The sequence below is a fragment of the Triticum dicoccoides genome, chromosome 6B, assembly GCF_002162155.2.
Source record: "Triticum dicoccoides isolate Atlit2015 ecotype Zavitan chromosome 6B, WEW_v2.0, whole genome shotgun sequence".
Classification (NCBI taxonomy): Eukaryota; Viridiplantae; Streptophyta; class Magnoliopsida; order Poales; family Poaceae; genus Triticum; species Triticum dicoccoides.
The window spans coordinates 107941388-107953901 of record NC_041391.1 but is presented as its reverse complement, the minus strand read 5'-3'; the positions used below and the strand labels follow the sequence as shown (position 1 = coordinate 107953901).

The window sequence follows — 12514 nt, the reverse complement described above, 5'->3', positions numbered from 1 at the left end:
TAAAAAATATCATCAAACAGTAATGCCGGTGGAGCGGGGGAGGGTGCACGGGGTGCGGGGGATCGGCGGCGGCGGTTGAGTAGGGGAATCGAGGGTGCGGGGGGTCGGCGGCGGCGGTTGAGTAGGGGAGTCGAGGGTGCGGGGGGTCGGCGGCGGCGGCCGGTGGACTGGGGGGTGCTCGGCGGTGAGGGGGACCGGATCTGGCGAGGTGGGATAGCGATCGAGATGGAGGGGGATCGAGATCGAGTGTCCATGAAATTTAAAAATATTCATGATAGTTCAAAAAGTACCCATGAAATACAATCGATAAATGAAGGCTACGATTTAAATACAATCGATCTTAGCTAGCTATCTGTTCACAATCTTCTTGCCCTTCTTTTTCGCAAATGGAGTTCTTCTGTGGAACGGACGTCCTTTAGGTAGGGTGGTCCTGCTTCTTCTTGTGGTGTATGCTGCTACTTCATCATCGTCGTCATGTTCGATCCTCGGGTCACCGTACTTGTCGAAGTCTTGCTCATTGGCTACTCCATCCATTCCGATGATCTTCCTTTTGCCTCTCCTCACGACAACACGACTGGGCTTTGGCGGGTCGGTAATGAAGAAGCATTGGTCCACTTGGGAAGCCAGTACCCATGGCTCATTTTTCACGGTGACGTTTGCGCCCGCGGTCTTGGATTTGGCTTCGGGTATAACCATGGTGGTGAAATACCGCTCTTCTTTTATGACGTTCTTGGCCCATCTGACACGGAACATCGGGACCTTCTCTCCAGCGTAGCTCAGCTCCCAGATCTCCTAGATCCTTCCGTAGTATCTGTCCTCGTCGTTACCGGTGTAGGATTCCATCGTTACCCCGGAGTTCTGATAACCATCGCTCTTCATGTCCTTGGCCTCGGTGTAGAATGTGTAGCCGTTGATATCGTATGCCTCATAGGTCATCAGGTTGTGCTCGGCGCCCTGTGACAAGGCGAATATGAGTTGTTCTTCTGCGGAAGAATCCTCATGTAAAGGGTACGACAGAAGCTTCTTCTTGAACCAACGCGTGAAACATGAGTTGTGCTCTTTGAGTGTATCTCCGTCCGTCCTCTGTTGGCCTCGGTCATTGTACGTCTTCTTAATAAAGGTTTTGTGCTCTACCACCCAAGGATCGACCACGTCTATGTGTTGTAGCGCAACTAGGTTTGCTCTTTCAAAGTCGGCGAGTCGACCCTTGAAGTCGACATGCATTTCGCGGCGACCCTCACGGTGACCCCATCCAGCGAGCCTGCCGAGGTGCCTGTTGACGGGCAGACCAACGGGGCTCTCGATGCCTAGATAATTCGTGCAGTAGGAGATGCACTCTTCGGTCAGAAAGCCCCTGGCTATGCTTCCTTCTGGATGTGACATGTTGCGAACGTATCCTTTGATGACACCATTCATCCTTTCGAACGGCATCATGCTCTGCAGGAACGTCGGCCCGAGTTGGATGATATCCTCCACTATATGGACCAGCAGATGCACCATAATGTCGAAGAATGCGGGCGGGAAGTACATCTCAAGCTCGCATAGTATCACCACGATCTCTTCCTGTAGCCTTCTGAGTTGCCTCACGCCAATCGACTTCCGAGAGATGACGTCGAAGAAGTTGCATAGGCCAAATAGCGTTTCACGGACGTGCGCGTCCATGATCCCACGGATTGCAACTGGAAGTATCTGCGTCATCAGCACGTGACAGTCGTGAGACTTCATCCCGCTGAACTTCTGCTTCGCTGGGTCTAGGTATCTGCTTATCTTCCCCGCGTAACCGTAAGGAAGTTTTACTCCTAGGAGGCAGGTGAAAAACTGCTCGATCTCCTCCTGACTTAGAGTGAAGCACGCAGGAGGGTAGTCATTTCCAGTCTTCTTGGCCTTTTTGCCTTTGCGACGACTTTCTGTGTCCTGCTTCGCCTCATCATCATCATCATCATCATCATATATAGCATGAAGCTCCTGCCTGATGCCCATTGATTTCAAGTCTGCCCTTGCTTTCGGCCCATCTTTGGTCCTCTCTGGCATGTTGAGCAGGGTACCAAGCAGACTCTCGCACACGTTCTTCGTGATATGCATGACATCAAGGCTGTGAGGCACACGGTGGATCTTCCAGTACGGCAAGTCCCAGAAAACAGACCTCGTTTTCCATACCTTCAGCAGCGGCTCTGGCGCCTTTCGCTTCTTTCCCGTCTCTGGTGCCTTTTGCTTCTTTCCCGGCAGTGGGCAGTCTTTCCAATTTTTCAACAGCTTGTCTATTTCCTCGCCGCTCCTCGTACATGGGCGTTTTCGGGGTTCGGTTTCACCATCGAACAGATCCTTGCGTTTCCTCCACGGGTCATCGTCGCGAAGCCACCTTCGATGTCCCATGAACATGGTTTTCGAAGACCCGGGATCTCTATCTAGCTGGCGATACGTTGTGTCATCCATGCACCTTACGCATCCAGAAAATCCGTGGACTACCTGCCCCGCAAGATATCCGTAACCGAGATAGTCGTGCACCGTCGTGAGCAGTGCGGCTCTCATAGGGAAATATTCTTTCTCTGCGGCGTCCCACGTATTGGCTGGCGTTTTCCACAGCGTGTCAAGCTCCTCTTTCAGCAGCCCCAGATACAGATTGATGTCGTTCCCTGGTTGTTTCGGCCCTTCAATTAGCATACTCATGTGAATGTACTTCCTCTTCATGCACAACCAGGGGGGAAGGTTGTACATCCACACAAACACAGGCCAGGTGCTATGTGTGCTTCTCTGGCTGCCAAACGGATTGACTCCATCGGTGCTCGCGCCCAGCATGATGTTCCTTGGATCGTTCCCAAATTCTGGGTATTCGAAGTTCAACGCTTGCCACTGGCTCGCATCCTTAGGGTGACTCAGCATCTTGTCTTTTTTATCTATCTCCGGATCATTTGCGTCATCTTCTCGCTTCTTCTCCTCCCTATCCGCGTGCCAACGCAGGAGTTTTGCTACCTTAGGGTCCACGAAATACCGCTGCAGACGAGGAGTGATCGGAAAGTACCACACCACTTTTCGAGGAGCTTTCTTCCTCTTCTTGTATCGAGTGGCACCGCACACCGGACATATGGTAGACTCCGCGTGCTCGTCCCGATAAATGATGCAATTGTTCATGCACACATGGTATTTCACGTGCGGGAAATCCAGAGGACACACGATTTTCTTCGCCTCCTCCAAACTGGTCGGGCACTTGTTCCCCTTGGAAGACGTTCGTGCCAGAATGACATGTTCTCGTCGAAGCATGCGTCGGTCATTTTGTGTTTTACCTTCATCTCCAGAGCCATGAGCGTTACTTTCAGGCGGGTATCCTCGGGCCTGCATCCTTCATACAATGGAGTAACCGCGTCTAACTCAAGTTGATCCATCTTGGCTTTCTCTCGGGCGGCAACTCTTGCGTTATCCGTCTGCTTGAGAAGCAGCTCTTGAATATGAGGGTCCTGCACCCAGCCCATCGATGGTCCAGCGTCGTCTGCTCCGCCGGCATCATCATCATGTCCTGCATCTTCTACATGATGATTGTGTATAGCATCACCGTTGTGATCATCTCCTGGGGATTCTTCGTCTTCTCGCCCGCCCGAGCCGCGGTGGTTGTCTTGCTGCCCTTCCTCATTTCTTGCCCGGCCCCCATGGACGACTTCGTAGTCATCTTCATCACCTTGCCACCGATAGCCATCCATGAAACCACGCAAGAGCAGGTGGTCCCGCACCTGCCCGGAATCCGGGTCCGCAATAAGGCTATTCAGCTTGCATCTTCGACACGGACATCTTATCTCCGTCTCGTTCTTTTGAAGCATCTCGGCCTTCGCGGACCTCAAAAACCTATTCACGATGCCTTCCGTCATCGTGCGGACCATGGTCGCCTGCGGGGTAGAGCAAAACGATATTTTAGAACCAAGAAAAAATTTGGCATGACTTTCCCTAAAAATAGGACCAAAAAGAATGCTTAATGCCAAAATTCTCGCCGAAACAGAAATGAATCAACATTCCAGCAAAATATTGGCAACTATCGCATTTCAAATACCGGTACACCTCCAAACACAAACACATATGCAACACCACAAACATATGCAACACCACGAACATACATAGATCTAGCTAGGCCATAAAAAGTGCATGTGCACATTGTTGTAGGGAGAACAACATAAATATAGCTTCCCCCCTTACTTACCTAGCAAAACAAGGTAACTTAACCACTTAATTTGAATGAATCTATGGTGGAAATGAGGTGAAAAAGAGGAGGCACCCGAGACAAGGAGGAGGCGGTGGAGAGAATGAAGTGGGGAGAAAGTGAGTGTGGGAGGAGAGGCTGTCCAAAATATCTTGTTGCTGCCCACTTACTAATGGCGCACCAGCAACAAATGCGCCATTAGTAATCCAGGTTACTAACGGCGCACCCCCTGGTGGTGCACCATTAGTAGTTTTGCAAAAAAAAAACATACTAATGGCGCACTCTGCCACGGTGCGCCATTACTAGTTTAAACTAGTAATGGCGCACCGCGTGTGAGTGCGCCATTAGTACTTTTGCAAAAAAAGGAATAAAAAAATAATAAAAAAAATAACATTAGTGGCGCACTTTCTGGCTGGTGCGCCATTACTAGTTACAACTAGTAATGGCGCACTACCTGTGGATGCGCCATTAGTATGTTTGGACAGGCGCACTAGTTCAAAAAAAATTGGTACTAATGGCGCACCGTGAGCCGGGTGTGCCATTAGTAGTTTCAACACTAATGGCGCATGAGAAGGTGGTGCGCCATTAGTATATACTAATGGCGCACCACTTGTCTGGTGGGCCATTAGTATCAGTACCATCTATAGCCCTTTTTCTAGTAGTGGAAGATGCACCTGTTTAAGCTTGAAATAACAAGAGATAGCGTGAAATTCCAAACAGATGCAGGAGGAAGGTGCTTGGACAGTGACTTGCTAAAGAAGAACAAAAACACTAAGGTATCATATTTCTTTCTAAGGCATATGCTTTTTAATATGGTAAATACCTGAGGCATGTAATATCATACAGCAATAAAAAAAACTGGCTTAAACTTCAATTACATAGAATCTCTCGTTAGAAATACATGGATTTGAAACTATGTTTCTGATATTTTATGAAGAACCCAAACTCAAGCTGAGTTTGCCATCAGTGAGCCCCTCACATCTCTACTATCTCTATTATTGAAGGATTTAGCACACAGGTGTCCTTAAATTCTAACACGTTCTTAAACTTCAATCTCAGGCCTCAAGATTCATTGCAGACGGTGATTCCAAAGTGCCATGTACAGGATTAGAAAGATCAACCCTTAGAATATTCAGCAAGAGCATTGTGCTCAAGAGTTATATTAGACTCTGAATACAAGCACCGCTAACCTGTGAAATGGCAAGGACCTCATTTGCAAAAAGATGCAGACCCAGCTTTGCATTTTTTTTACAATTGGTACATCAGTATGATTGTCATCATTAGAGAGTGATGACTTTTATGTCAGGTTACCTTTCATAAATATGTATGATTCTCTCGTTCAGTTTTACTTTGTTGTAATGCATTGTGTGTGTATGCGGGGGTACAATTCGAAATTTGATCAGGATTGGCATGTCGACTCTCTAGGAAAAGGAAGCTTAGCCTCTTTGACCATAGTTTTTTTTGCAAGTTTCAAGCCATGCCTTTCTGAATATGAAGGACTAAAATGGTTTATAGAAAAACTACTAAAACCCACTTTTCCTGTTGTACTAAAACCAAGTTTTACTTGTTCTGATCTTTGCACCGCGCAAGAATCGCGAGAGGAGGTGGCGAGGCGCGGCGGCGCCATGAGGACCCGCGTGTGCGCGCGCGTCGGCACGCCGCAGGGCGTCGGGGCGCTGCTCCTCGTCGGGGGCGCGATCGCCGGTGCCGCCGTCGTCGCGTGGCGGCGCCACGGTGGCGGAAAGGGCGCCAAGAAGGACCGCCGCGGCAAGGAGGACGACGTTCTGGATGGCGGGGTCATGGAGAAGGAGCAGCAGAAGTCTAATCAATCTGATGAGAATCTGGGCAGGGAGGTTAGAGAGGTTGAAGCTGATGGGTTGGATGGTAAGGAAGTAGAGGAGCTTCAAGAGATTCAGGAGCAGGTGGATGAAATTCTTGCTGATGAATTGGATAGCAAACCTACAGATAATTTGGATCCAAACGCAAGCCAGGAAAGTGCCGAGATCATTAATGATCCGGACAGTGAAGATGTGAAGAATCCTGACCAAAATTCAGTGAAGAGCTGCGTCGAGAATGAGGTCACACCAAATGCCACCGAAGGTGTGAAGAATTCCGATGAAAGCTTTCTTCCCATCAATAGCCCGCAGATCACCCATGAAGAACATATCGGGCACGGCCATGGCGGTGATCAACAGACCTCATCAACACAGATGACAGCGCATCAGTCACAGATCTCAGAGCAACTGAAAGTGGATACCATGACCGAAACAACAACAGTGGAGAATGTGTCGAAGCAGAAACCGCCTGCACAAGAGCGGGTCGCGCCCATCAACTCACCCGCATGTCCTTCACTGCCAGCTCTGTTTAAACCAGCAGAGAAGAAGAGACCAGCGAACACAGGGTGGAATGAGACAGGGATGAAGCTTGGACAAGATGGCGGCAGCAAGAAGGCAGCAGCAAAGGGTGTAGCCGTGGTGACCATGGATCGTAGAGCTGCTTCAATGGCCATTCTCGCCATCATCTTTGCAGTGACCATTGGAGTAAACATCGTCGTGCGCTTGTACTCCACTTTGCGAGCGGCATGATCATGTTCAGATGAACTTGCACCATGGTTGGGGCGAGCCATATGGTTTGTTCTCCGCGTGAAAAAAGCGGAGCTTCATTGGTCAAGTGCGAATGCTGCAGTTGCCAGGGTCTGGTGTAGTTGCATGCACCGGTGAAAAATCCCACAGAGTAAGAATAATAAGGCTGATGCTGCCATGGCATTTTAGTTCGTCATTTGGTAGTAGTCCTGATGTAGGAACTAGGAACCAGTTCAGTGTGTCTAATTGTCTTCAAATCTTGAGAATATTAAAAAAAAGGTTTTACTTGTTCTGCCCCTAAAAAAACTATACTTTTTTACGCTAACTAATTTCAGGTTGTTAGACCTTCAAACGAGTTTATGGAAGCATAATTGGCTAAAATTCTGAATCCAAACAACCCCGAGAAAAAGTTGTATCCTCATCTCACAAAATAAACAACTTAATCCTAACCGTATACATATTACTAATCATCTAGCAAGCGTTCAAACTGTGTACATCCAACACAGCTACCAATGCAGAATGTGGAGGGAGAGGGGGGAGCCGACAGTGACAAGGTAAGAAGATCCGTGGGCACCTTGATTCTGATGCAGAGGGAGGGGAGCAGAGCTCGATGGCGAAGAGAAGCCGTCGACGTCGTCGTGCACCACAGAATCCACTCCTGCTCGATCTCCACCCATCCGGGCGAGCACGGCTTGCTGCAGGGTCTCCTCGCGCTGCACGGCGTGCGCCTATCACCGGGCGTTGGCACCAGAAGATTCCGACCGGTGGCACCATCGCAGCGGAGCGGCGCGGGGTGGGGGACGCGGGGCAGGGGCGCCGCGCGGTGGATGCCGCCGCCCAGACTGCGCGCGCGTCCGCGAGAGCGCTGCCCCCCAGATCTCGCCGGACATCAGGGAGTGATGGGGGGGGTGTGGGAGGCTCGCGACGGCGCAGCAAGCGGTAGGGATGGTGCGGAGGCGGGGGGTGGGAAGTTGGGCTGGGATGGGTGCCTCGCACCACACGGTGTGCGGATGCGCTCCGTGATGCGCCGGCGGCTGCACAGAGGATGAGGGGAGCTGGGTGGCTAGCTGAAGGGGAAAGGGGTGAGCCGTGAGAAGAAAGTGAGACTGAGAGTCACCGATGTAGAATACTCCAGTTTTTTGTCGCAAGGCTCTATATTTTATATATATTGGAGTAGCATATACTCACATCGTCTCAAAATAAATGTCCAATCTTAGTACAATTTTGTATTAAAGTTAGCACTCTCTCCGTTCGGAAATACTTGTCATCAAAATGAATAAAAGAGGATTTATCTAGACTTATTTTAGTTCTAGATGCATCTCTTTTTAATCATTTTGAAGACAAGTATTTTTGGATGGAGGGAGTATAAAATTGAGACATTTATTTTGGGTCAATGGAATAGAACCGAGGTATTTAGACGGTTGTCAGGGCTATCAAAAATCTTAGATGTAGGCTCTTTAACATTTTATTTTGCATGTTGCATATGAATTATGATACCGCTCCCTGGAAAAAAATTATACCTCTATTTAAATCATAGTTGTATATATGAATTCCAGGAAGTCCAAAGATGTCCAAAAAACACTTTCGTAGGTATGCATTCAGGCATATAATACTTACTAACACAGAGATAATCTTGATATATAGAATTGACTAATGATAATTGATAGAGTTAAATACACTACAGGTGTCCTAACTTGTCCGGCGCGGTTAGTTTGGTGCCTAAACTTGACAAAAAAGTGATGTCGTAACTTGTCTGGGCATTCAAATACGGTGCCTCTGGACGTATGCCGCCGTATCGAGTTCCCACGTGGCATTCCAGTCTGTCGCTGGGCCACATGTCAGTGGTTGCCTACGCGCATTGTGAGCTATGCATGTTGTATTTTACAGGAATGCCTCTGGATTTTAATTAATTCTCGCAAAATATACCCCTTGATTTTAATTAATACTTGCAAAAAATACCATGAAGTCAGCGTACAGGGACTTAGAACATGGGATATGTCGTTGCCTGACAATCGAGCGGACCAGGCGGCCACGGCCTGGTTTGCGCTTAATTATCAGCAAGCAGTTTATATAGATGATTGTACGTATCTCTCTGCATATGCTTCTACTAGAGCAATTTTCTTTTTATTTATTCCAAGTTACTATTTTGTCTTTCTTCGAGTGATGTTTCTGTTTAGTTTTTATGATACATAAATTTTTCCATGTGAAAAAATAAAATAATTATCAAGAAAGCTCGCTGCATGTAGTACAGATAGTAGACATTGGTTATGTCTATTACGCATGATTGTGTGTTTCAATTTGCAAGTGTAGTTATCACGTACTTGGTTTGTATCTACTATGTAGATGACTGTTTCATCACGTTTGTTTGTATCTTTGGTGTTTTAAGGGATGTACTAATTTCACGGATGATTTTGTTATTATCTACATTTAAAAACAAGTTTGTCCATGTTCATAGATTTTGAATTACCTTTCACATTGTTCTTTTGTCAAAATATATTCCATAAAAAGCACTCATTTAAAATATCCAAGTCCATGCTATGACTTTGTCGAGTAATCTTTTCACATCATACTTTGTATGTCCGTGGCAACGCACGGGCATTCAACTAGTTTAAATAAATGGAAGAAGTCATGTCATCTTCTCTCCAGGGTTTTGTGTTTGAAAAGAATTTGAATTCATGAAGATCAAAAAAAAGTAAGATGAAAGTTTGGGAAAGTCCTTTTATTCCCTCTCATTTAACTTTCAAAAGTTTCGAATTTCACTCAATTTCACGCAATCAATCAAACAATCAATCAAATCTATCTATTTGTTTATAACATTCCAAAATTTAGAATTTTGGGATGTTACAAGACGTATCTGTGGGCCCTCTCGGTAATGCCCATCACTATAAGCCTTGCAAGTAATGTGACTAATGAGTTAGTTGCGGGATGATCCATTACGGAACGAGTAAAGAGACTTGGCGGTAACGAGATTGAACTAGGTATTGAGATACTGACGATCAAACCTCGGGCAAGTAACATACCGATGACAAAGGGAACAAGGTATGTTGTTATGCGCTTTGACCGATAAAGATCTTCGTAGAATATGTAGGAACCAATATGAGCATCCAGGTTCTGCTATTGGTTATTGACCGGAGACGTGTCGGTCATGTCTACATAGTTCTCGAACCCGTAGTGTCCGCACGCTTAACGTTCGGTGACGATCAGTATTATCAGTTTATGTGCTTTGATGTACCGAAGGTTTTTGGAGTCCCGGATGTGATCACAGACATGACGAGGAGCCTCGAAATGGTCGAGACATAAAGATTGATATATTGGATGACTCTGTGTTGGACGTCGGAATGGTTCTGGGTGAGTTCGGGCATGAACCGGAGTACCGGGAGGTTACCAGAACCCCCCGGGAAGTATATGGGCCTTATTAGGCCATAGTGGGAGAGAGGAGAGGGAAGCCTAGGAGGGGGCGCCCCCCCAAGCCCAATCCGAATGGGGTGGGGGCCCGGCCCACCCTTTCCTCCCCCCTCTCTCCCCCTTCCTTCCTCTCCTAATCCAACTAGGGAAGCGGGAATCCTACTCCCGGTGGGAGTAGGACTCCCTTGGGGCGCGCCATAGGAGGGCTGGCCCTCCCCCTCCTCCACTCCTTTATATACGGAGGAGGGGGGTACCCCTTAAACACACAAGTTGATCATTGATCTCTTAGCCGTGTGTGATGCCCCCCCTCCACCATAATCCACCTCGGTCATATAGTTGCAGTGCTTAGGCGAAGCCCTGCGCCGGTAGCTTCATCATCACCATCATCACGCCGTCCTGCTGACAAAGCTCTCCTTCGACACTTAGTTGGATTGAGAGTTCGTGTGATGTCACTGAGCCGAACGTGTGCAGATCGCGGAGGCGCCGTACTTTTGGTACTAGGATCGGTCGGATCATGAAGACGTACGACTACATCAATCGCATTGTCATAACGCTTCCGCTTACGGTCTACGAGGGTACATGGACTACACTCCCCCCTCTCATTGCTATGCATCACCATGATCTTGCGTGTTCGTAGGATTTTTTTTTGAAATTACTGTGTTCCCCAACATTGGCATCCGAGCTAGGTTTATGCGTAGATGTTATATGCACGAGTAGAACACAAATGAGTTGTGGGCGATAATAGTCATATTGGTTACCAGCATGTCATACTTTGATTCAGCGGTATTGTTGGATGAAGCGGCCCGGACCGACATTACGCATACACTGACGCGAGACTGGTTCTACCGACGTGCTTCGCAGACAGGTGGCTGGCGGGTGTCAGTTTCTCCAACTTTAGTTGAATCGAGTGTGGCTACGCCCGGTCCTTGTTGATGGTTAAAACAAAACATACTTGACGAAAAATCATTGTGGTTTTGATGCGTAGGTAAGAACGGTTCTTGCTCAGCCCGTAGGCGCCACGTAAAACTTGCAACAACAAAGTAGAGGACGTCTAACTTGTTTTTGCAGGGCATGTTGTGATGTGATATGGTCAAGACATGATGCTAAATTTTATTGTATGAGATAATCATGTTATGTAACAGAGTTATCGGCAACTGGCAGGAGCCATATGGTTGTCGCTTTATTGTATGCAATGCAATCACCCTGTAATTGTTTTTACTTTATCACTAAGCGGTAGCGATAGTCGTAGAAACAATAGTTGGTGAGACGACAACGATGCTACGATGGAGATCAAGGTGTCGCGCCGGTGACGATGGTGATCATGACGGTGCTTTGGAGATGGAGATCAAAGGCACAAGATGATGATGGCCATATCATATCATTTATATTGATTGCATGTGATGTTTATCCTTTATGCATCTTATTTTGCTCTGATTGATGGTAGCATTATAAGATGATCTCTCACTAAACTTCAAGGTTCAAGTGTTCTCCCTGAGTATGCACCGTTGCGAAAGTTCGTCGTGCCAAGACACCACGTGATGATCGGGTGTGATAAGCTCTACGTTCACATACAACGGGTGCAAGCCAGTTTTGCACACGCAGAATACTCAGGTTAAACTTGACGAGCCTAGAATATGCAGATATGGCCTCGGAACACTGAGACCGAAAGGTCGAGCGTTAATCATATAGTAGATATGATCAACATAGTGATGTTCACCATTGAAAACTACTCCATCTCACATGATGACCGGACATGGTTTAGTTGATTTGGATCACGTGATCACTTAGATGTTTAGAGGGATGTCTATCTAAGTGGGAGTTCTTAAGTAATATGATTAATTGAACTATAATTTATCATGAACCTAGTACCTGATAGTATTTTGCATGTCTATGTTGTTGTAGATAGATGGCCCGTGCTGTTGTTCCATTGAATTTTAATGCGTTCCTTGAGAAAGCTAAGTTGAAAGATGATCGTAGCAATTACACGGACTGGGTATGTAACTTGAAGATTATCCTCATTGCTGCACAAAAGAATTACGTCCTGGAAGCACCGCTGGGTGCAAGACCCGCTGCAGGAGCAACGCCGGACGTTGTGAACGTCTGGCAGAGCAAAGCTGATGACTACTCGATAGTTCCGTGTTCCATGCTTTACGTCTTAGAACCGGGACTTCAACGACGTTTTGAACGTTGTGGAGCATATGAGATGTTCCAGGAGTTGAAGTTAATATTTGAAGCAAATGCCCAGTTTGAGAGATATGAAGTCTCCAATAGGTTCTACAGCTGCAAGATGGAGGAGAATAGTTCTGTCAGTGAACATATACTCAAAATATTTGGGTATAACAAT

At 47.1% G+C, this 12514-nt stretch overlaps 1 protein-coding gene across 1 annotated transcript; it reads left to right on the top strand.

The window, feature by feature from the left end:
• Nucleotides 1–5760: 5760 nt before the first annotated feature.
• LOC119322928 lies at nucleotides 5761–6768 on the top strand. Its single transcript, XM_037596468.1, has one exon. The coding sequence runs from the start codon at nucleotides 5809–5811 to the stop codon at nucleotides 6766–6768; it is 960 nt and encodes a 319-aa protein (XP_037452365.1). The 5' UTR covers nucleotides 5761–5808.
• The last annotated feature ends 5746 nt before the right edge of the window (nucleotides 6769–12514 follow it).